A 25960-nucleotide genomic window follows, 5' to 3' on the forward strand; every position below is an offset into this window, starting at 1 on the left:
GCCGATCAATGATTCTTTCTCTTCGTTGATGTTTTATCTCTCTCTCTCCCTCTCCCTTCTTCTCTGAAATTAATAAAAATACATATTTTTAAAAAATTTAGACAATAACCTACTGTCTTTCATTTTGCTCTAAATTTAGCAGAAGTAGCATAAAATAATCATGAATTAGACTTCTACTCAAGAGAATCTTGTGTAAGTTACAAAGAACACTTTACCAAAATATATTCTTAGAGTCTATACTTTTGGGAAAAATTAGTCATGATGTTCAAAAATTCATCTTTAATGTGCATAAATATGTTAACTGGTGTCCAATACTGGGATTCCATTTTTTAAAATATATTTTTATTGATTTCAGGGAGGAAGAAAGTGGGAGAGAAAGATAGAAGCATCAATGATGAGAGAGAATCATTGATTAGCTGCCTCCTGCACACCTCCTACTGGGGATCGAGCCCACAACCAGGACACGTGCCCTTGGCTGGACTCGAACCTGGGATCATTCTGTCCATAGGCTGACGCTCTACCTACTGAGCCAAACCAGCTAGGACTGGGATTCCATTTTAGAAGAAATCTCTCCAAGCAAAAGGCAATAGGTCCTAGTGACTTGTACTAGAATATTGGTATCAACAGAAATAGCTTCTTTGTAACACACACCAGAATACAAATACATTTTTAAAACAGTAATACCAGTGGGAAAAGACAGGTACCAAATACAGCCAGTGATTATTCGCAATGTGGTAAGAGGACAAGAAGATAAATAATTCAGAGTCACAGATACTTCCGCACCTCCATTTTAGCTTGTGGTTTCAGCATCACTTTACACCTAGCCCCATTTCAGAGATGAGCAAGCGGGAAAATTAAGTATTTTTTTTTTTATGTTTCCTTTGATTGCCTCATCCTCCAGTGCAGGTGCTAACATAACAAGAAGACATAAGGACTGGAGGAAAATGAATATGACACCTGGCTAATCCAAAGCACAAACCAATCAGACACTGAGTAATCAAAAATCAAAAACCTTTTAGCCAAACTGCCTAGTCAGGGTCACACATTTAATAAGAATGCCTTTGAGTTTTGATAGGAAGCAGAAACATCATGCAAATTATAGGCACATCAAACCCTTGGGTATAAACATATCAAAAGCATAAAATATAGATTGTTTGGTTTAAGGTCTAAACTTCTCTAAACACAGCCAGTGGACCCATACTAAGCCCTCTATTCAGAAGTCATCTTCACTATACAGTGGCAGAACTGTGTATGGTTTCTATAAATTATATATTTGAAAAGTGTGTTGTCATTATTAACTCTTGTTATTCCTACTGACTTATGCAGTCACCAGCTTTATCTGGGTCTTCTCTATCGATTTTAATCCACTTCTTTCCTATTTCAACCTGGATCTTGGAGCACGCTCTCTGTTGTAGCAGAACATGTTTCTGTGGCTGCACATCACTCTCCACCCCCAGAAACCTAAACTTTGTCCTTGATGCACAGTTGTCTAGCATCCCAAACTGAATAGTAGCAAATGGATACCAATCAGAGGAAATTTATTGGTATGATCCAAGTTCTAGGTTGTATGACAAACAATAGGATGATCAGGATTTCAATGTTTATCAGGAAGCTGGTCTACATTCATACCACGGTAGGCACTCTCATATTTTGCTGACCCCACAGTGACCTGTATGAGGGGTTCAGATTCAGGTTCATGAGAACTCCCCAGACATGCCCACCAGTTCATTTGGGCTTTCAGGGACTTCTTCCTCTGGAGGTTCATGGTCAAGAGAGCCTTGATCCACTGGGATGGAACAGAAAGTGTACCATTATGTTGTCACAGGACCTCAAGGAACTGGCATGAGATGATCTCTGAAGCAATGATTGCCTTCTTCTTTCCAAAATGGACTTGAAAAGGCACAGTCTTGCCAAAAATACTGAAACTGGAGATCATCACTTTGGAACCCTAGGCTTTCAGCCTGCGGAGGACTAACTTCATCTGGAAGACCCGCTTTGGGAGCTGTAGGTGTACATGAGTGGTGATTGGATAAGGAAGCATGGGATAAACAGGTTGGTTTAGTAGGCAATAAGGAAGAATCTACTCCAGGTGTGTGGGTGGACTGTTTGAAAGTAATTCTGGAATAGGATAAAGCACATAAGTCTCTGCTTTGGGGATGCCAGGAATTCCTGGGACGTCTTTGATAGGTGTAGAAAGAGGAGAGTTACTTGGAGGTCCTGGACTGGAGTAGAAGTCTATGATGAGAGATGGGAGAGGGGTACTACAGGTGGAGGAAGACCCACAGGGAAATTCCTTAGGACCAGAAAGGTTCAGCTTAAGTCTGCTTGGCCTACAAATGCCTTGATCCTCTGGACAGAAATTCTTTGACAGAAGAATTGATTGAAATGTGTTGCCTGGGTTCGTAGAAAACATCTTTGAAATCAGATTGTGATCTTGTCAATGAGTCAAATGTGTTGAACCATACCATTTATTAGTCACATATTAATTACTGTACGGTTTTTCTCTTAGAAAAATAAGCCATTCTTTCTTCTCAACACTTGGAATCACAGCCGAATAAAGTAATTTAAACTCTCTAGTACAGAGGTGTTAACATTCTCACAGTGGCAAATACTATAACACCCAATGTCACAGAGAAGGAGACTTCAGAAAAGTTTCTTTTATACTTCTAGCTTATAAATCACCTTAACCAAGTTTCTAAAATTCAAGCTACTTATCACCTTCTCCAACATTTGAGGCATGCCTGTAATTCTTGCAATTGCAATTGCATCATCCCTTTGACTTTACAACAAAAACTTATTTAGCACACATTCCATGCCTAAACATATTTTGAGGGGATGAGCAGAAAAATGACAAGCAGTCCTCAGATGAACTTTACTATCCAATTGGAAATAAATAATAGATCCTAATTAGTTGTAATTGGGCAAAGACTCAGTTATTAGCTGGACTCATGAGTTACTACTTTAATAGGTCTATGAATCTATCCAGTATCTGGGTATCAATGACAAGTTAGATCCTGAGTCAGTATTTCTTAAATGTTTGAATATTCCTGTTTCTCCAGTATATAGGGACCTGAGTAAATGGCCAGTGATCCCTCAGAGGGAAGGCAGGAGGAATAATTTTCATTTCTTCTCCTGGAGTTCCTGGGTCCTTCTTCCTGAGGACCCAGCATCTCTTTCTTAAGGAACACCTTCCTCCAGGTGAGAGGTTTGAGGTATGAAATTGGCTCAGATCAAAGGACTGTAACAATTTATTGAGTCTATAAATCAATAGCCTCCTCATAAATCATCCTTGACTTCATTATTTTCTCCCTATCCCTCTTGACCATGTTCTACTCATCATCTTTTGAATCTTCCATGGTAAGGCCTAGCAGGCTGTCACTCCAGCCTCAGTGCTCAACTATCACTGCATCAACTGGGCTTCTGATATTTAAGTGTCAATACCTGGCCATCATGCATCAGGATCTCTCATCTCCAATACTAGCAGGAGTCCAGTTCTGCAATGGTAGCACATTGGACCACCTGCACTGGCATACAATAGAGAGGCCACCATTGAATTTAATTTTATTTTTTATGGTTAACTCTATTACAGATGTCCCTATTTTCTCCCCCTTTACCTAGCCCCCCAGCCCACATCACTCTGGCCATTATCACATTGCTGTCTGTGTCTATGCATATGTGCTCTTTGGCTAATCCCTTCACCTTCTTTCATCCAGGCCCATCCTTCTCCATCCCCTCTGACAACTGGCAGTCTGTTCCATGTATCCATGCCTTTGTTTCTATTTCATTAATCAGTTTATTTTGTTCATTAGATTCCACATATAAGTGAGATCATATCTGAAGATAAAAGGATCCTTCTCACCACCAGTATATGCTCTTATTTTTTGGTAATTCTGGTTCTAACATTTTTTTTTCTAATCTAGTGAGGATTTCATGTTTGGTGTCTTCAGTTATTGGCAATGTTTATTTATTTATTGTAGATAGAAAGAGAGACTCATTTTTTGTTCCATTTGTTGTTTATGCATTCATTGATTGCTTCCCATATATGCCCTACTGGGATCTAACCGCAATCTTGGCATATGGGGACAATGCTTCAACCAAATGAGCTACCTGGCCAGGGAAGATTTTGATATTTTAAAGCTGTGATTCAGAAATAGAAATTAGAGGACATTCTCACTGAGATTTGAAAGAATCACTAAAAACTTTATACCTTAGTTTTGAAGTACATATAGGGATTAAAAAACCAAAGCCAACATGAAAATATTAGGATGGAAATTTTGTGCTTTCCAGTGCTCTGATTCTTAGCCTTAAGCCCCTCATTGAACAGGCTGATGTCATTTCTAGAATCAATGAACAATTTATCATCTCATGGTCAATTTTACATTTCTATTAGGGTTTATTAATAGTATCATATTTTACATGTTCTTTCTTATATATGAATAGGAAATACAAACTTTCTTTTCAAAATCAAAAGATGGAAGCTATAATAAAAACTATGGATCCCTCCCACTCTTAATCCCACCCATATCAGTAGTTTTCAGTAATTTCTATATAAATTACATTATACACACTATTTTTGCACCTAATTTTTTCACCTTAAAACATATTTTAAAGGTTTTATATTAGCACTAGAGGCCCAGTGCACAAAATTTGTGCATGAGGATGGGGAGGAAGGGGGTTCCCTCAGTTCAACCTGCACCTTCTCCAATCCAGAACCCCTCAGGGGATGTCTGACTGCCGGTTTAGGCCCAATTCTGGGGATCAGACCTCAACTGGCAGTCGGACATCCCTCTCACAATCCTGGACCACTGGCTCCTAATCACTAATCTGCCTGCATGCCTGGTCACCCCTAACTGCCATCTCCTGCTGGCCTGATCTCCCCTCACTGCCTCTGCATGCCGGTCAGGTTGTCCCCAGCTGCCTCCTCCCTGCTAGCCTAGTTGCTCCTAACTGCCCCCTTCCCCGCCAGCCTGGTCACCTCTAACTGCCCACCCGCCAGCCTAGTCACTCCTCACTGCCCCTCCTGTCAGCCCCCAACTAACCCCCCCTGCTGGCCTGGTCACCCCCAACTGCACCCACACCCCCACCAGCCTGGTCAGCCCTAACTGCCTCCCCACCAGCCTGGTTGCCTCTTACTGCCCCCACCCATCAGTCTGGTTGCCCACAACTGCCCCCCTCTGCCAGCTTGATCACCCCTCACAGACCCCCCCCCCCCCCCGCCAGCCTGGTTGCCCCACGCAGCCTGCTGTTCAGTCATTTGGTCATCCCTCACTAACCCCCCTGCCAGCCTGGTCATAGGCAGCCATCTTGTGAGGGTGTGAGGGTTAATTTGCATATTACCTCTTTATTATATAGGATATATAATCTCCATTGTCAAGTTATTTAATGGTTACCTAGAATTCCAGTTCATGTACATACTAAACTTTATATTACCAATCTTTCCATTACAAATAATGCTGCAATGGATTTTCTGTGTGTGTGTGTGTGTGCGTGCGCGCATGTGTGTGTGATTGTGTAATATAATTATGCACGTGTATTTCCTAAAAGTGAACATGCTATATCAAGAATTGACTTGAATATATATTTCTTCTTTTGTGACTTTCAGTAACATTATTGATGTTTTTTAAAAGGCAATTTTTGTTCAACTGCAAATATGGTCTTTTTCTACCTCTTAAACTAGAGGGTGGCAACTCTTTCTATAAAGTGTCTAAGAGGAATTCTCTTAGGTTTGGTGGGTCACACAGTGATTGCTCCTACTACTTCACTCTACTGTTGTGGTATAAAAGTAGCCATAGACAATATGTAAATAAATGCATGCGGTGATGTTTCAATAAAACTTTATTTACAATAACAAGCAGCAGGATAGGTTTAGCCTGTAGGCCAACTTTGCCAACGTCTGTTATAAATTGATGCTTGTTTTTCAATTTAAATGAATAAAACCAACTCTCAATCTATCAATGTATGTCAGGCACTAAAATCCTCTAGTAGGCATTTTTTATGTTTAAAACTTTTGTAAAATTAAAAACCATACACACCAAAAATAGGGCAGAGCATATATGCACATTCTATAATTTTCTTTAAAGAAAACTAATCTTATTTAAAGAGTGAGCTCAGAGCATTCAGACCCTTGCCAATTAGTTTACCAGGGATAGCTAGGGTTGCAGAGAGTTCATCAGCAAGTGTGTCCAGGGCCCGTGCAATCAAGGGAGTTTTATCCTTTTTAGTACTTTCAATCAAATTTTTCAGACGATTTATCTCTGCCTCCATCTCATCAGATTTCTTCCTGAATCCTTCATTAAGCAATTCCTCTTGGATCTAAAATAAAGGGTATGGAGAGAGGGAAAAGTAAACTTTTGAAAATCCCAATTTCTAAATAGTAAAATTTTATATGTAAGAATGTTATTAAATTTTCTTTATTTTCTACATAAAAGTAGTCTCTCTAATTAGATTATTAGAGGATAATATTTGGAGCAGGCAGTATCTTCTGGGTTAGACCTGATCAATGAGAGGAAGGATAGGTTTCAACCTTACTTAGCCAGGCATGAAGAACAATGCAATAATGTGTTCCAACCAAAAGTATGGATTAAGAGAGAACCATTATTCCACTTGTACAAATGGCATGGTCCCCATATTGTAGAAATAATAATAGGAACATATAAGCTGATAAAAAAAACCTGATGTAAACACTTCTAGATGAGAAAAAAGAGAATTCTCTCAATGCTATGTGGTGACTTAGGCAAGCTATCCACACTTGGAGACAACCAAAGCAGGTTTAGAAGGTGTCAGTTCCCCATATTTCTACGTCTAGATATATCTGATAGTTTTAGGCCAGCATGGGCCCAAATCAGGGTCTTTGCTGGTAGTAGAGTTCTGGATAATTGACAGTAATCTTGGTGAAGTACCCAGTTGCTGCTTATATTAAAAGCAACATCTGGTTAGAATATCTACTTGATAATCTATTAAAAACCTTGTTTAATTAGGGCTTCATGAGATCACCCTAGAATCCACTAATGTAGACACTTGAACTTTGGGGAGGCTATTCATATTCTCCAAGGACTTGGAGGACCCAAGGTCTTCTTGGCCTCTCCAGAGTCTCGGTGTGGAGCAAAACTCAAAGGCCTCTTGGAAATGCAGGATTTGGTACTTTTGGTGAATCAAATGCAGTAAATAGCAGTAGTTTTCTTTTTAACTTTGTATTAATTTTCACCTATTCCTTTCTCATTTACCAGGGTGATGACCATGAGCAACTATTGAGGCCATGGCCAGACTTACCTTCAGCTTGTGTTCCAGTATCCTTGTCTGTTCTCTCAGAGCCTCGTCTCTGTCCTTCTCCAGCTTCTTTCTCAGTTGGACTATGTTTTCCTCCAGACTCCTATTTTGCGCCTCAATCTGCTGCTGCTGCTCCTTGTGCTTCTGTCTTAGCCACTCCTGTTCCTTCTCAGCTTGCTCCTTCTTGGCCCGCTCCTCTGCCCCATGACAATTTTAGAAAAAGAAGAAAGTATAAGATCAGGCCTGAACTCTAACATTTTGAGATTAGAGAACAAATCAAATTTGAAAGAGATGAGGAATCTCGGATTTCACCCAATGGCTACACCATCAAGAGCAGGTTTGATAATGTAATGGAAAAGACCTTGACTGTCTGGTTGACATACAACCACACTCTGCTTGTTATGTTCAGATTTGGCAGAGTGTAAATTCCACAGAAGGAAAAAATTGTTGTTTTGGAAAGATCTTAATGTGATCTGTCAGAGAGCACTGCAGGAAATGCCACCACACTGAGAGTTGCATTATGCCCCATACCTGCTATGGCCTTCTCCCCTTGGGTCAGGGCTTTATCTGCCTGCAGGATGGATTTCTCTATTGATACCTGTGATGTCAGGAAGCATTGGAAGACCTCTGTTGCCTGAGGACACAAGAAGGGACAAAGAACTTAGAGTTCCACTGAGGAGATTTGTTCTGTGCAAACAAGTCCATATGTGTCATTTTTACCTTTTGTTTAAAATGCTCCAAGATCCTCTACAAAGAGTCCAAGCACTTTACTGTAACCAAAGACTCTCTATGTCTTCCTCCATTCCCTCTTCCAGTACTACTTCATTCCACATGCTCAAGGTCAGTCAGTCAGAATTATGTGCTGTTGCACAAACCCATAACAACTTTGGTTCTGTTATGAATTTGCAGCTCTTTCCTTTGAATAACATTCAACCCAGACAACATGTACAAATATTTCAAACTTTACATTCCCTCCTCTTTGGGAAGATTTTATAGACTACTAGAGGCCCAGTGCATGAAATTTGTGCACTCGAAGGGGGAGGTCCTTCAGCAAGGCCTACACCCTCTCACAGTCTGGGAACCCTCAAGGGATGTCCAACTGATGGCGGGGAGTAGGCCTAATCTGGCAGTCAGACATCCTTAGCTCTGCAATGGAGGTGGGAAAGGCTCCCGTCACCCCCTCTGCACTCACCAGCCATGAACACAGCTTGTGGCTGAGTGGCGCTCTCCCTGTGGGAGCACATTGACCACCAGGGGGCAGCTCCTGCATTGAGCATCTGCCCTCTGGTGGTCAGTGCACCTCATAGCAACTGGTTGTTCCACTGTTTGGTTGATTTGCATATTAGCCTTTTATTATATAGGACTAGAGGCCCAGTGCACAAAATTTTTGCACAGGTAGGGTCCCTAGGCAATCAGAGCTGATCTGTGAGGTGACTGGGGGGGGGGGGTGGTGCCCGACTGGCACCTGCCTTGGCTGACCTGGGACCTGAGGGCTGGGGGAAGCTCTTGCATTGAGCATCTGCCCCCTGATGGTCAGTGCACATCATAGCAACTGGTCATTACACTGGTCCTTCTGTTGTTAGATTGATTTGCATATTAGGCTTTTATTATATAGGATTATATAGGATATGCCCTATGTGAAATGTAGACTCTAATCTATGTTGCTGTTCTCCCTAGGCACTTGCTACATGTGCAACTTTAAGCAAATTATATAACCTACCTGTGCCTCCTAATTCACATCTATAAAATGTGGGTAAGAAAATAAATGTTTCATAACATTTTGGATGGTCAAATTAAAATGTTAAGAGAAAAAGCTTAATATTCTGCCAATAAGTAGTAACTATTTGTAGTAATTTGATATGTTAATTGTATTATTATTATTACATTTATTACCATCACCAGTGTACCCCAGAGTCACAGGTACATACATGTTACCACTGTATATAATTGTCCATTTATTTGGCTTTCTCACTTTGATCAGTTTGAGTGAAAAGATTCTAGCTTTCCATCATAAAGCCTCAAAACATAGTACACTAAATGTCATATTGTAAGACAATGAAATGCATAATTTCTGCTCTCATAAATTTCAGAAATTTATACTCATTTTTGAGGATGGACATTTCTACTCTACTTAGGAAGAAAGATCAAACAGTGGACCTTAAAAGCTAAAGCAGTCATGCTATCCCCATACTCTCATATTACCCAAAACTGGTGCTGTGCTCTCATATTTTCAGGAGACCCTCTTGACTTTAATCTGTAGTATCCCTATGTTCCCCTTAATTCTGACCTTCACTCCTTTTCTGGGTACTTCCCAATATCGCCGTTCAATCCTTTCCTTTGCTCTCCTGTAGTTCTTGTGCCCTCCAGAAACAGAGAAAGTTCCATCTGAAATACTTTCCATTAGGGCCATTGAAAGTTGATCAAGTACATACTGGCAATATTTCTCAGAAGCCTCTTCATTCTTCAGCAATAAACTCTCCTTCTTATTCTTTATGATTTCCTGTATGGGAATGTAGATGGGTGTCACCAGAGAAAGGAACATAGAAGATAAAATTCCAAAGAATTTATTAGCTGGGTACTCTGTGGTCCTCTTAATAAAAGCATCCAGTCAACGTAGCAAGAATCAAATTTATTTCCCACTCTGAAAACTCTCTACAAGACCCTGTTAAAGCTTCTTAACCTCCCTGGGCTTCATCTTCACCTGTGAAATGTTGATATTGCATTATATATTCTTTGTAGTTCCTAGTAACTGTAGTATCCTGTGAATCTATCTTTGATAAAAATGACACAACTAAAATAATATAAATAATTACCTGTTAAGAGAGTATGCTAAGGAAATCAAGTGTCTAAAATAGGAGTGCATATACCTGGAGATTAACCAGCTCAGAAATGACTTTGAGGAGGTCAGGAATCATGCCACAATTCACTAAAGGAGAAACCAATGCTGGTTTTCTTGAGAGATCAGACAGATCTTTAATATCTTTCCTGAGTTTGAAGAAAAAAGAAGTAAATATTCTCCCTCTCTGGAAAATGCAGACTACTTTATGCTGAATAGGAGATGAGCTATGAGATGAATTTGTAGAACTGAAGGCATCATCCCAGAAGGGCAAGAATTAGTAAGGACAAATACCAAGACAAAATACCGTGAGCTTCTTCTGAAACTCCCTCTGGTCATCCTTGAAGGAGTGCTCCAGGAAGATTGCAATGGCTTCCCTCTCACAGGCTGCGTGCAGGTCCAGCAATTCCTGGAGCGTATCTGTGGGAAAGATCACTCGCTGGCCCATCTGCTCGCTGTAGTGGTCAGCTGCCTTCTGCACAGCCGCTGAGTTCTCAAGCTGGGCCAGAGTTGTCACTGCGTTCTCCAAACAAGGCACTGATCCTTTATTGATGGTATCTACGTAAGTCACCACCAGAGTCCCCAACCCTGAATAAAATAGGAAATAGGGATCAATATAAATTTATCACTCAATGAGATCCAAGAATCTGATATTATAATTCTGAAACCACACACACACCTACTTCTATCACACCTTCATTTTCACATTTATTCATTATTCATTATTCTAGTGTTCTACAGGACATCACAAAAAAGGTTAAATACCTACCTTTATCTAACATAATCAGAGGTGTCTGAATAATTATTATACATTACACAAATAAAAGAAAAATATACTACACAGGTAAAGAGATAGGAAAAATAATTCAGATAATAATTGTTCCTAATTCTTAAGCTTTCAATAGATTTCAGGTACTCAGAAACAAGTGTTTATTTTGGACTGGTTTAAACTCCCAAGAAGTCTCTTTGAGAAAAAACACTTACTATATTAGACTTCCCCTGAAAATACAACATACTCTGTTTTTTATACCCAGTTAGTGGTTTTATTATCAGTGGTGGGGTTCTTCTTAAATGTGGGATTCCAAGATATAAGTGATAATATTGGGAGTTTTGGGAAAGGATTTGTTAATCACATGACAAGAGATAATTAAAAAGCACATACACATTTCTCTATGTAGTATGAATATTTATAAGTACACATTTTTTATATAAAATAAAACAAAACTACTGAAAAACACATATTATCCTATATAATAAAGAGGTATTATGCAAATTGACCCTCGTGCCCTATGACCAGGCTGGCCAGGGGGTTAGTGAGGGATTACCAAATGACTGAACAAGCAGGCTGCCTGGGGCAACCAGGCCAGCAGGGGGATCAGTGAGGGACGACCAAAAGATTGAACAGCAGGCTGCGTGGGGTGACCAGGCTGGTGGTGGGGGGGGAGGTTAGAGGTGACCATGCTGGTGGGGGGCACAGTTAGGGGTAACCAGGCCAGCAGTGGGGCAATAAGAGGTGACCAGACTGACATGGAGGCAGTTAGGGGCAACCAGGTGAGCGGGGGGGTGCAGTTGGGGGTGACCAGCCCAGCAGGGGGGCAGCTGTGGGCAATTAGGCTGGCATGGGGGGAAGTGAGGAGCAACTAGGCTGGCGGGGGGGGCAGTAAGAGGTGACAAGGCTTGTGGGGGTGGGGCAGTTAGGAGCAACCAGGCTGGTAGGCAGGTGAGCAATTAGGAGCCAGAGGTCCCAGATTGTAAGAGGGATGTCCAACTGCCGGTTTAGGCCTGATCCCACTGGATTTTGTGCACCGGACCTCTAGTAATTAAATAATTAACACATATGAGGCCACTCAGAAATATGGTTTTAGAAAAGAAGACTCACGATTCCCCGTGACCTTGACTCCTTCCCTGAGGATCTTGGTCTTTGCATGGGTGAAGATATAATAACAGAAATTATCTGATTGTTGCCGGAATTTAGGATCCAGTTGGCTTTCCAAAATATTCTCAATTCTGGCTAGGAGACTTGTGTCTTGTGTTGGCCGGTCAAAGACAAAACACTTCCGTTTTGGAAAATAACGCCTGATACACTCCCTGGGTATGTTGGAAATTTTAGCTTTGGGATTTAAACCTGAGGAAAAGGAAAGCATAGTTACAGTCAGCACAGTCTTGGGACAAGACAGCTAAATATTTTTATGACTGGGAGTTTTTGATCTTTGGTGATTTCTATGCTCATAGAACTCCTTTAACATATTCATTCACATTACAAATTAAACTCATATGAATGACATGTTACTAAAGAGAAATTTTAGGAAACATATGCCCAAGAAAAAGAAATTTATGGCTGGTATCCACAAAATCAAACATGGTGATTGGATTATCAAATGTTTATCTAATGAATAATGGTCAAATTTCAATTTCTGGTCTACTCCAATCCATGTTGGAAGTAAACTGTATGAACAAAATAAAGAGAAGTTACAATGACAATGGAGTAATGATTAACATAGGACATATGACAACTTGTTCAGTTAAGAACTGCATTGATTGAATTCACATACTATAAATTAGACTAGCTATTTTTTTGCAGAAAATCTAAAGACTAAACTCTACGTAAATGTAATCTGAAAAACTCACCACTACTCCAAAAACACATTGGTTGTGTCAAGTACTCACCTACATAAATGCAATTAATTAAATACGTTATTTACTTAAAATAGTGTCAAAGTGAATAAATATATTGGCATACAAAGGAGGATATTATGAGGAAAGTAAAATGGAGAATCTGGCTGTTTTCAGAAATAATTTTAAAAAAATTGTTCCAGTTTAAGATGGCGATGTAGGAAGATCCTCAACTCACTTCCCACAGACACTGAAACTACAGCTATGTATGGAGCAATTTCTTCTGGGTGAAAAACAAACAAATAAATTAAAAACTGGTGAAGCAATACCTTTACAATGGGCAAATGAAATGGTAACCACATTGAAGTGGGTAGAAAAGCTGAGATACAATCTCACCATAAGCCCCACCCCCGGCACAGTGACCCATGGTCTGGAAGGAACTCTAAACCTGGAACTTCTCCCTGAAGAGTGAAGGGTTTGTATCTCACATCAGGCACCCCAATGTTTAAGAGCAGCACTTGAGATGAGACCCAGAACATCTGGCTTTGAAAACAAGCAGGGCTCACACCCACAAGACACATGGGGCTGTGGTGAGTTCTTAAAGGGTTCACATGCAGACCCACCCACCCCAGGGCTCAGTGCAGAAACTCTTTGAAAAGAGAAAAATAATTATTTGCAAAACTTTAAAGCATTGGTCTGAAGGAAAAGGAGCTGCTGAGATACTCTCTGGGGATAGAAGCTGGTGAATGCCGTCTTCCTATTCTCCCTCTACCTTCCTAAAGCCAATGGGTACCATCATTTTTTCTCTTTTTGTTTCTTTTCCTTTTTCCAGTGGACAATATCTTTGTATTCTCCCTCTGCTGTGCTCCACACTACCATCATCTCCAGGACAGAGCTCCTAAACATTTCTGCTGTTCTGGTTTTTATGCTTTGTGACCCAATTTTTGAGCCTGCCACCCAGGAGATGCCCCATGATTGTCTGGCTTTGGAGGTGAGGGGATTTAGGTTACTGGGTCCCAGGGCACTGTAATAATTGAAGAGACAGTTCTTGGCACACTGCTGCTGTAAGGGCACTGCCGAGATAGACTGAAACACACCCCTAGTCTTTCTGAAGAGTCTTCTTTGCTTGTCCAGGAACTTCGGCCTGAGGGCCAAGCTTCTGGTTTGGCACACTTACTATGGAGGTGCTCTCAAGGAATGGAGGCTGGTGGACACAATCTTTATATTCTTCCTCTGCCTTATTCTAGCTTACTGGTATCTTCCAGAAAGGATCATATAACCTTGTCTGGTGTCCTGATTTTTGTGGTTGCTGCCAGGGGACACCTCTGTATCTCCTGGTAATGGTGGCCAGCGGGCTTATACATGTGTGTCCCAGGGAGAAAGAGTCCTTAAACAACTACCACTTCCAGGGCACAGCAAAAGACAACAGACCCAGGAGCTGAGTCTTTCTGCGAGAGACCTGGTAGCTTACATTCAAGCTGCAGTATGAGGGGCAGGTTTCTAATGAAATAAACATCTGAGGGCTGACTGTAATCCTCTCCAGAGAAGTCAGAGGGCAGGTATTATATTGTTCCTCTGCCACACTCCAGAGCACCAGCATCTCTTGGAAGGGAGTTTTTAAATGTGTTCCATGACCCACTTTTTACATTTTGTACCCTGGTTTTTGTGATTGCCACACAGGGGATACCCCTTGATTGCCTAGACCCATGGTCGGCAAACTGCGGCTTGAGAGCCACATGTTGCTCTTTGGCCCCTTGAGTGTGGCTCTTCCACAAAATACCACGTGCGGGCGCGTGTACACTGCGATTGAAACTTCGTGGCCCGTGCGCAGAAGTCGGTTTTAGGCCTGGACGAGTCTGTTTTGAGGTTGGTTTAGGCCTGGGCAAGTCTACTGTTGATATTTGGCTCTGTTGACTAATGAGTTTGCCGACCACTGGCCTAGACGCATTAGCCAGGGGTTCTTGTGTTCCTGTGTCCCATGAGACTGTACAAATCAGAGAGACAGTTTGTGGCAGGCCACCACGCCCAGGATACTATACAGACAGAAGATTAAAACACACACACCCAGTATTTTTGAAAAAAACTTTCTTGTCTGGAGCTTTTGACATAAGAGCAAAAATCATTTTTGACACAATTAGAGGCTATACTTTTAGGGAACAGAGGTTGGGGGACACCATCTTTGTAGTCTCTCTGCCTTGCTACAGATTATTAGCATCTCCCAGAAAGAAGCTTAGACTTTTGTCTGGAGCCCCAATTTTTGGGACTACTGCCCAGCAAACACCTACAGATCATCTGGTTCTGGTGGCCTGGGGGCTTATGCTTGAAGTCCCTTAGGATTGCATTTAAAAAAATCTGCTGCCTGAAGATCTGACTTCCAATCAACCTGAATCTAGGTGCAGCCTTCTCTTTGGGACACTGACAGGTCATGTCACACCCTAAACTAATGGGAACATTAAAAACAAAAATAAGCTGCTTGCACAATCACAAACGATTGAAAAAAAAGCCAGAGCAAGGGCAGGCTGAACAATAAGGTTCATCTACACCAGGCCACTACTTCAAGAACAGGAGAGGTGGTGGTTTCATCTAAAGTATAGAAACCAACAGAGAGAGTCAATCAAGATGTGGAAACACAGGAATATGTTCCAAATGTGATATCAAAATAAAACCTCAGAAAAAAAACTTAATGAAATGGAGATAAGTAATTTACCCAATAAAAAGTTGAAAGTAATGGTCATAAAGATGCCCACCAAATGAAAGAAGAATAGATAAAACTGTGAGAACTTTAACAAAGAGACATGAGATATTAAAAAGTGCCAAACAGAAGTTATAGAGCTGAAAATATAATATCTAAACTGAAAAATACAGTAGAAGCAAACTAGATGAAGCAGAAGAAAAATAAGTGAATTTGACGACAGGGAAGAGGAACTCACCCAATCAGAGCAACAAAAGGAACGAGAGAGGGCTTCAAGGTGGTGGCATAGAAAAAGTCTAAACTCACCTCCTCACATGGACACACAAATATACACCTACATATAGAGCAATTCCTCCTGAAGAAATGAGGGCTGATTGAATAACTTTTGCACAACAAAATGAGAGGGATCATAAAGAGAAGGTGGTATCCATGTGAACCCTTTCCAGACAGGAAGACCTGCAGTAAGGAAGGATATCATTGTGGGGCTCACATAGGCAGACATGCCTCCTCTGGGGCACAGAAAAAAACACAAGGTGATTTTAAAAGCACTTAGACTGTACATTTAAAAAATCTACTAATGACTAGATGCCTGTCAAATGTATGGGAACTGCAGGAACTCTCCAGGTTCTGTGGGAATTCTCTGGGATCAGAGTTGCTAGCCAGCACCATTGTTTATGTTACCCTTCATTACCCTCCTTATAGATAGTGAGGGCAGAGCTCAAACAAGAGCTCTAGCATGCAGGCAAAGCCTACAGGGCATGCCCCAGGGCTACCACAGCCAGCACTGCTGCAGCCCTGACTAGGCACCCCGCTCCCCCCGCCCCCCCAGGCACATCCAGAGTCATGCAGCCAGAGTTACCTCAGCAAATGTCCACTGCAGCCCCTGACAGTTGGTTTTCCAGAGTACCAACAGCCCCCTTCTCAGAATGACCTTAGCCAGTGCCCACTGTAGGCCCTACCAGCGAGCTCTCTAAAGTACTCCAGAGGCCCATGTCTCAAGCTGCCTCAGCCATAATCTGCTGTAGCCTCAGGCACCCCTGAAGCCCTGCATGCTGAATCACTCAGCCAGCTCCTGCTGAAGCATCAGCCAGCTAGATATCCAGAGAACCCCAGGCACTGCACAGACCCACTTCAGCTGACCTGCCAAAGCATCCAACTCATACAATCTACACAGAAGTCACTCCTACACAAGGTCACTCCTTAAAGACTGGAGAGATAGCTGTTTCATCTAATTTGTAGAAGCAAAGACAGAAAGTCAAGCAAAAGGGAGAAGCTAGAGGAATATATTCCAAAAGGAGAAAAAAAGAAAAATGGAAAAATCCCTAATGAAATGGAGATAAGTATTTTGCCCGATAAAGAATTAAAATTAACAGTCATAAGGATGCTCACTGGATTTGGGAGAAGAATAGAGGAACTCATTTAGAACTTTAGGAAAGAGTTAGAAAAATAATAAAGAACCATTTAGAGCTGAGGAATATAGTAACTGAAATGCAAAATATACTAGAGGGGATCAAAAGCAGATTAGACAATAGAGAAGAAATGATTAGTACCCAGAAGAAAGAATAGTGGAAATCACCCAATCAGAACATCACAAAGAATAAAGAATACTTAAAAAATATTCTGGGACAATGTCAAGTGCACTATCACTCACTTTATAGGGATTCCAGAAGGAGAGAAAAGAAAAGGATAGAAAGCTTTTTTCTTTTTGTAAATGGCTAAAGCCTTTCCTAACCTGGGGAAGGAAATAGACAACCAGTTCCAGGAAGCACAGAGAGTTCCAAGCAAGATGAATCAAAGAGATCCACACCAAAAAATATTACAATTAAATGGCAAAAGTTAAAAGAGAATCTTGAAAACAGAAAGAGGAATACAACTAGAATCATAAAAGGGAATCCCTATAAGGTCATCAGACAATTTTTCAACTGAAATTTTAAAGGCCAGAAGGTAGAGACAGTGTATGTTTAAGTTGCTAAAAGGAAAGAACTTATAACATAGAATACTCCAGGGTGCTAAGTTTAACCTTCAGGATTGAAGGATAGATAGTTTTCCCAAAAAGAAAAAAAACAAAACAAAATGGAATTCATCATGGGTCTTCTTTAAGTAAAACTTAAAGCACAAGCATAAATTTTAAAAATACAGGTAAGGAAATATATCATAAATAAAGGCAAGTATATAGTAAAGGCAGTGGATCAGACACTTAAAAAGCTAGTATGAAGGTTAAAAGGCAAAGCAAAATCAAATATAAATACATAAGTAGTTAGGGAATACACAAAACAAAAAGATCTAAAACATTATGTTGAAAACAAAGTGTGGAGGGTGAGTAAAAAGGTACTTTTAAAGTTTTCAAACTTAAATACCTATCAGCTTATAATACATATGTATATGAACCTCATGGTAACAAAAAAACCTATAAAAGATATGCAAAATAAAGAGAAAGGAACCCAAACATAACACTAAAGGGAAGCAAAACATCACAGGGGAAGATACCAAGAAAAAAAGGAAAGAACAGAGAACTACAAAAACAACCAAAAAATCAATCAAGAAAATGGTAATAAGTACATACCTATCAACAATTACTTTAAATGTAAATTAACTAAATGCTCTAATCAAAAGACATAGTGTGGCTAAATGAATAAAAAAACCATGATCCATCTAAATATTGCCTACAAAAGATTCACTTAGGATCAAAACACACATATAGACTATAAGTGAAGGATGGAACATAATATTCCATGCAAATAAATTTTTTTTTAAAGTGGGGGTAATAAAACTGATAAAAACAAAATAAACTTTAAAACAAAGACTATAAAAAGAAACAAAGAAGGGCATTACAAAATGATAAAGCTGTCAATCCAAGAAGAAGATAAAACATTCACAAATATTTACATACCCAACATAAAGGCATGTTAATATATTCAGCAAATATTAATAGACATAAAAGGAGAGATTGCCAGCAGAACAATAATAAAAGGGGATTTTAATAACCCACTTAAATAAATGAATAGATAATGCATACAGAAAATCAATAAGTACACATTGTTCTTAAACAAACAAAAAATTAAACAAGATGGATTTAATAGTTATTTATATAACATTTCATACAAAGTGTGCAGGATAAACATTTTTTAAAGTACATATGGAACATCTTCACAATAGATTACATGTTAGGCCATAGAACAGTTTCAATATATTTAAGAAGATTAAAATCATACCACATATCTTTTCTTACCAAAACACCATATAAATAGAAATAAACCACAAGAAATGGAACACACACACACACACACACACACACACACACACACGGAGACTAGTCAACATGCTATTAAACAACCCATAAATTAAAGAGAAAATCAGCCAGAAAACCAAAAACTATCTTGAGACAGGTAAGAATGAAAACATAACTCTCCAAAATCTATGGGATGCAACAGAAGAAGTTCTATGAGGGAAGTTCATAGCTATACAAGCCCACCTCAAGAAACAAGAAAATTTCAAAAAACCAATTATTTTGAAAGGAATGTCTTACACTTAAGGCATTAGAAAAAACAAAACCCAAAGTAAGTAAAGGGGAAGAAATAATAAAGGCCAGAATGCAAATAAAATAGAGACAAAACAAGAAAGTAAGAGATCAATAAAATTAAGAGCTGGTTCTTTGAAAAGATAAACAAAATTGATAACCTTCAGCCAGACTCATCAACAAAAAAAAAAGGAAAGATGGGCCAAATAAATAATAATTACTATAACCACAATAATTAATTATGTAATACCCAAGATAAAAATATTTAAAATGTGACATCAAATACACAAAATGTGGTGGGGGAGACTAAAAATGTAGAGTTTAGAATGTTTTCAAACATAAATTGTTATCAGCTTAAAATAGACTGCTATAAATATGCTGTTATATATCAACCTCATGGTACCGACAAAGCAAGAACTTATAAGAGATACACAAAGGAAGTCATCAAACCACAAAGAGAGGTAGCAAGAAAAGAAGAAAGGAAGAGGGGAACTACAATATGGCCAGAAAACAATTAACAAATTCAATAAGTACATACCTATCAATAATTACTTTATATGTAAATGAACTAATTTGTCAAAAAAGCATAGAGAGGTTAAATGAATTTTTTAAAAAATGAGACTTGCCTTAACAGGTTTGGCTCAGTGGATAGAACGTCAGCCTGAGGACTGAAGGGTCCCAGGTTCAATTCTGGTCAAGGGCAAGTACCTTGGTTGCAGGCACATCCCCAGTAGGGGGTGTGCAGGAGGCAGCTGATTGATGTTTCTTTCTCAAGAATGTTTCTAACTCTCTATCCCTCTCCCTTCCTCTCTGTAAAAAATCAATAAAATAGCCCTGACAGGTTTGGCTCAGTGGACAGAGCGTCGGCCTGTGGACTGAAGTCCCAGGTTCGATTCCGGTCAAGGGCATGTACCCTGGTTGCGGGCATATCCCCAGTGGGGGGTGTGCAAAAGGCAGCTGATCGATGTTTCTCTCTCATCGATGTTTCTAGCTCTCTATCCCTCTCCCTTCCTCTCTGAAAAATCAATAAAATATATTTTTTTAAAAATCAAGAAAATATATTTAAAAAAAAATATGACCCATCTATATACTGCCTACAAGAGACGCACTTCAGATGTAAGGACATGATAGACTGAAAGTGAAGAAATGATAAAAGATATTCCATGCAATTGGAAACTAAAAGGAATCTAAAGTAGTGAGACTGATATTAAACAAAAAGACTTTAAGACAAATATAATAAGAAACCAAAAAAAGGCAGACATTATATAATGGCATAAATCCAACACGAGGATATACATTTGTAGTTATTTATGCACTTAGAACAGAGAATATATATCCCTATTTAAATATATAAAGCAATCATGAACAGACCTAGGGGGAACTAGGCAGCGATACAATAGTAGTAAGGGATGTTAATGTCCCACTTATATCAATAAGTAGCTCATGGAGACAGTAAATTAATACAAAAACAATCACCTAAATGACACATTAAATCAGAAGGACTTAACTGGTATAAACAGAACATTTTACCCAAAATTATCAGAATGCTCGTTGTTCTCAAGCACACATGACTTCTCTAGGATCTATCATAGGTTAGGTCACAAAACAAGTCTTAACAAATTTAGAAAGATTGAATTCATATCAAGCATCTTTTCTGACCACAATGGTAGAAAACAACAAAAAATTTCAATTACAAGAAGAAAACTAAAAATTTCACTAATATGTGGATATTAAACAACATGCTTCTAAACCACCAATGGGTCAATGAAGAAGTCAAAAGAGAAATAAGGAAATACCTTACCACAAATGAAAATGGAAATACAACTGGCCAAAATATGGGAGTCAGCAAATGCAGTTCTAAGAGAGAAGTTCATAGTGATGTCTACCACAAGAAACAAGAAAATCTCAAATAAACAACTTTACTTTACACCTCAAGAAACTAGAAAAAGATGCAGGTGCGTGAACACACTAAATGTGCACCTATATTTAGAGCAATTCCTCCTGAGAGACAACTGAAGAGCTTCTGCGCGACAAAGAAGAGAGAGAGACCATACAGAGAAGATAGGGGAAACATATGAGCCTCCCAAAATCTAAAAGAACCAATCATGACGAAGGAGCCAGGAGTGCCATTGTTTATATTCCCCCTGCACTTGGATAGTGCAGGTAAAAATTCTACCCACGTAGTATGTCAATTATACCCCAATTTACAAAAAAAAAAAAAGTGAGAGATATAATGAAAACATATGCATTGATAGTAGATCATCAGGTCTATTTAGGCTGTAAATTTTTTTGTGCAAGATCCAACTATTCTCGCACCAGATATTTATGTTTCTCCTTGAGAAAAGTAAGAACTGAGTGAAATATGTACTTCAGTGTGATTTGATGGCTAACAATTATATAGGTCATTGCTTTCATCAACAAAAAAAAAGGGAGAAGCATAATAAAGAACAAAAGTGTCTGGTCTTTGGAAAGTTTTAGCATCCATTATATTTTAATGTTAAGGTATAAATTATCTTAGGTGAAATTTAGTTTTGAATAATTTTCACTCTACATTAAGCCCCTGTCTTCTTGGGTGAGCTTAACTATGTAGTTACTAGATCTTACCAACAAATAGCAACCTAGGTTCCAAAAACCAATTCTATGGGGCTCGGTCTAATCTTAAAATACAAATGCAAATATTAGAAATAATAGACAATGTTTAATACACCCCCTCTCCCTGTATTGGACCATCCACTGCCCAGCCAACCTGTTACCTGGAATCAGCTTCAAGGAATTCTCCAGGTACTCATCTTCTGTGATAGGGTGACCATTTAACTTCAGCTCTAGGGTGAAATCCCGTACGACCCAGATAAAGTCTGGAAAGAAACTCACAAACTCTGTGGCATCTTCTACTCCACCGTGTCTAGGATAAGACTTTGCCCTGATGAGTTCTGTCAACTCTGTCACATAACTAGGACCTGGCTAAGGAAAAGGAACTTTCTACCCACAATTCTTACACTTTCCTCAAAAAAATTATTATAAACATTGTCTTTTGCCCTGGGTTCCCTCTGCTCCACCAAAGGCCACTCAGCCGCAGGGAAAGAGAATTCAGCTTTGTCTCCATTCCCATCGATATCTCAATAAAACTGGGAAGGATACTGGAGTTTCTCTAAGGCATCATTGTTGATAGTGCTCATGCTGTTATAGATGAAAGTGCTACTCAGAAGCACAGCCAGGGCAAAGATCCATGAGTCATTCTTAGGATCACCCTAGAAAACATGTTAGAAAAAAACATTTAGGAGTGTTATTTTCAGAAACTCATTCAGTTATTTGTTTAATCATTTTTAATTTATTATTTCAGATCATAGTGTGTTTGGTACAAAGAAAAAACCTTGAAATCAGAATTAAAGGCAAATCTCAGCTTTGGCAATTACATTGACATTTCTTGTGATCTCATTTTCCTCACCTATAAAAGAATTCTAATTATGCTTTCCTTCAAGTGTTCTTTGTTTCTAAGTGGGAGTAAACACGATAATTTTGAACAATTCATAGTTCAAAGTTACACCACATGTTCATTTAACAAAAAGTGAACTGTAAAATAACTACTATGCTAGTCACAATTGAACTCTCAAAATAAAACCAAGTAAATTAAATATTTATGAACTACCACTAAATGTTATATATTTTTCTTAGTTATAGGGAAGCAAAGGTGAATATAATTGTTACACTTGAGATAACTATTTCATGGTATTTACAAACATTTAAAAACAAATGCAATGAAGATGACAACAATATAATGTAAAGGTTACACAGTAATAGTGAATGTTAGTAAAAACAACAGCCATTATATAAAATAAAAAAGCAGCCAATCAATGATTCTCTCTCATTATTGATGTTTCTATCTCTCTCCCTCTCCCTTCCTCTCTGAAATCAATAAAAATATATATATATATTTTTAAATGATGGATCAGTCAAAAAGGAACAAAATATACTGGAGTTAGAGAAAGAGTGGGTTTATAATATGAAACATCCCTAAAAATTTTGTGCTGGATGTTAAAGGATTTATAAAATCTTGACTTGAAGAAATGAAACAAGCCTGCAAGTAGAAAGATCTGCAGAAGCAAAATGAGAGTTAGAATGCAATAAGTATAGTTATTGTTCTGAGTGGCACAGAGCAGAAGGTAGGTAGAGAAGATAAAGCTCAAAAGCAAACTCCTGTGAAGAATAATGAAGAGCCTTGAAGACAGCCAAAAATTTTTGGTTGACTAAATTATTGCAGAAGCCAGCAATTAGTTGTAGTATAAACAATGTATAATTCAGCTCAAGACCCTTGAATTCAGTTTCTCAATAAAGGCTTATTACAAAGGGTAAAACTATTTACTTCAGTGCTCAGAAATAAAAGATCTTATCTAATATACCACATTATTTTATTTAACCCAGAAATGAGTTTCAAAGAGGCCAAAGTCTGCCTCGTTCAATATAGTTAGATTTCAGCATTTCAAGAATAGATCACCACAGTTAAATTACAAAGGATCGCCGAAACCGGTTTGGCTCAGTGGATAGAGCGTCGGCTTGCGGACTGAAAGGTCCCAGGTTCGATTCCGGTCAAGGGCATGTTCCTGGGTTGCGGGCACATCCCCAGTGGGGAGTGTGCAGGAGGCAGCTGATCGATGTTTCTCTCTCATCGATGTTTCTATTTCTCTCCCTTCCTCTCTGTAAAAAATCAATAAAATATATATTAAAAAAAAAATTACAAAGGATCATGAAAAGATAAGAAGAAAATACAGAATAAAAAGGATCTGTTTGTGACCCTGCCTTACTTTTGCCACATCACCCAGGCCTTCAGTGTCCAGAAGGACTAGGGTGTGGTTGGGCTTGGAGGGGTGGGGCACACACCACATCCAGATGCCTTTGGTTTCCGACTGCACCGTGGAGCCAAGAGGGAAACCTGCAAGGGAATGGCAAATGCAACACAGAGTGACAACAGAGAGTCCAAGAAGCCCATGGGCCACAAAATGAGACATACAGGGTTATAAATGCCCTAAGATACAATACAGTGCTTTCTCTATTTCAAGGGTGTCCACATTTGTATACCATCTATGCATACTTTCACTAGCAGTAATACTTTTTCACATAAGTTTGGTTTATTCAGACTGCTAATTCAATTTTGCAACATAAATATATCCTTGTTCATGTCTATGTGGCCCTACCCACACATTGGATGAGAAAAGGAGTATGCTACATATAAGAAAGCTTTGGTTTTTATCCATTCAACAATCATGACTCCCTAAAGAAGTGAGTTGAATGTACTGTAATTATATCAAGACCTTTCAATAGTCTGAGGAATGAACAGGGCAATTTATTTAATATTATTTATTAAGCACCCATTATGTTCTTGGCATTGGGCGTATGTTCAAGGCTCAGGAGATACCGCAGTGGCTAAAAGATACAGAAACACCTTCTCTTACGAGTCTTATAGCCAATGAAGGCTAAGACCCTGGTAACTTATAATCAGTTTATGAGCCAGGCACGTGAAATCTGGTCTTAATGGATGGGACTATGGAGAGACAGGGACAGAAAATAAATAAATAACAAATAAATAAATAATTAATAAGCATACTTTATAAGCCCTCATAAAGGACTGTGGCTGCATCTCACCTTTTACTTGTTTTGAAGATGCTATGAATCACAACTAATTCAAGGAATCCCAGCAACAATTAAAACATTCTTTAAGAGAAACATTATCACATCACATTTATTCTGATTTTTTTTCTATTTTGAGGGAAAACAGAACTTCTGAGAGCCCCACATTGAACCAGAATAGAAAAGATGTTGATGTGTGGTTGATGCTGTTTCTATATTCTCATTTTCTGCCCATGGATCTCAGTATGTTGTCCTCTATTTTTCTTATGACTTATTTTATATTCCCAGGGTCAGATTCTCTTTACAGTAAACCATATTCATGGGCTTTTTAGTATTTGGATATGCTAGTCTACAAGATATTCTGCAACACCAAGGCACAGTGCTCTAATCAGAATTTTTATGAAGGCTAGCTAAAGTCATATAAAAATAGCAGTGACCTAAAAGATAAACATTCTGATTTATGTTTCTCTTACTCAATTAAAGAAGCACTTACTGTGTGCTTACTATGTTCTACATACTATACTTGTTACCGCAAATTTGTAGCAAAGACTCCAGGTAAGGTTTTTTCCTCTACTGATTTTAATTTTAATATAAAAAGAAAAACAAGTAAATATATAATTATATAAAATATGTTCATATTGTGTTCAATTTAAATGGAGAGGCAACATGATACAGGATGGGCAGGGAAGACTTCTTTGATAACTGGGACATTTGTTCAGAGCCTTGAATAAAAGGAGCCAGCTGGGTAAAGAAGAAGCAAGTATTGCAAGCAGAGTGAACCACAGGTTCAATGAACTGGAGATAGGAAAGGGCTTGCAATTTTCAAGGGCAACAAGGAGGCTGGTATGGTTGTATCATAACCAGTGATGGAGAAAATGTATAAGGTACTGGAAAGACTAGGTCACAGTGGGCCTCTGAGGAGTATGGATTTTATGTAAGAATAATGCAAGCTTATGGCAGGCATTAAAAGCAGCTAGACCAAACTTTGCTTGGCTGCTTTGAAGATAATTTATTAGAGAGGGTCAAAGTAGAAAAAGGACACTTCAGAAAAAAAAGAAAGGATTTCAGGCAAAAGATTAGACTGACTTAGCCTCATAAATAAAAATCTTAAAATAGTCCTGGTCGGTGTGGCTCAGTTGGTTGGAGTGTCATCCTATACACCTAAGAGTTGTGGGTTCAATTCTTGGTCAGGGCACATACATACCTATGTTGTGGGTTAGATCCCCCCATTGGAGCAAGCACTGGAAGGCAATGGATCTCTCTCTCTCTCTCTCTCTCTCTCTCTCTCTCTCTCTCTCTCTCTCTCCTTCCCTCCCTCCCCACCTCTATCCTTTCCCCTGTCTCTAAAATCACTGAGCCTGTATTCCAGTGAGGATTAAAAACAAATGAAAATAGTAAGATAAAAATAGAAAAA

At 39.0% G+C, this 25960-nt stretch overlaps 1 protein-coding gene and 1 pseudogene across 3 annotated transcripts in view; both read right to left on the reverse strand.

Moving 5' to 3' along the window:
• Window positions 1-475: 475 nt before the first annotated feature.
• LOC118676773 lies at window positions 476-3636 on the reverse strand (annotated as a pseudogene).
• A 2010-nt stretch (window positions 3637-5646) lies between these two features.
• The window catches only part of LOC118676735 (guanylate-binding protein 6-like), a 34012-nt gene continuing 13698 nt past the window's right edge, over window positions 5647-25960 (reverse strand). For 2 of the 3 annotated variants that reach the window (XM_036351107.1, XM_036351108.1), the window contains 9 exons: window positions 23724-23851; window positions 22063-22172; window positions 21678-21874; window positions 11982-12227; window positions 10410-10690; window positions 9554-9766; window positions 7798-7900; window positions 7270-7463; window positions 5647-6312 (listed from right to left, as the gene is read on the reverse strand). In XM_036351107.1, coding sequence (XP_036207000.1) covers window positions 6091-6312; window positions 7270-7463; window positions 7798-7900; window positions 9554-9766; window positions 10410-10690; window positions 11982-12227; window positions 21678-21874; window positions 22063-22172; window positions 23724-23851 — 1694 coding nt within the window. In that variant the 3' untranslated portion in view covers window positions 5647-6090. The remainder of the gene's footprint in view (window positions 6313-7269; window positions 7464-7797; window positions 7901-9553; window positions 9767-10409; window positions 10691-11981; window positions 12228-21677; window positions 21875-22062; window positions 22173-23723; window positions 23852-25960) is intronic. The other variant, XM_036351109.1, reaches the window with a different exon arrangement.

This window comes from Myotis myotis, unplaced genomic scaffold, assembly GCF_014108235.1.
Source record: "Myotis myotis isolate mMyoMyo1 unplaced genomic scaffold, mMyoMyo1.p scaffold_m19_p_2, whole genome shotgun sequence".
NCBI lineage: Eukaryota > Metazoa > Chordata > Mammalia > Chiroptera > Vespertilionidae > Myotis > Myotis myotis.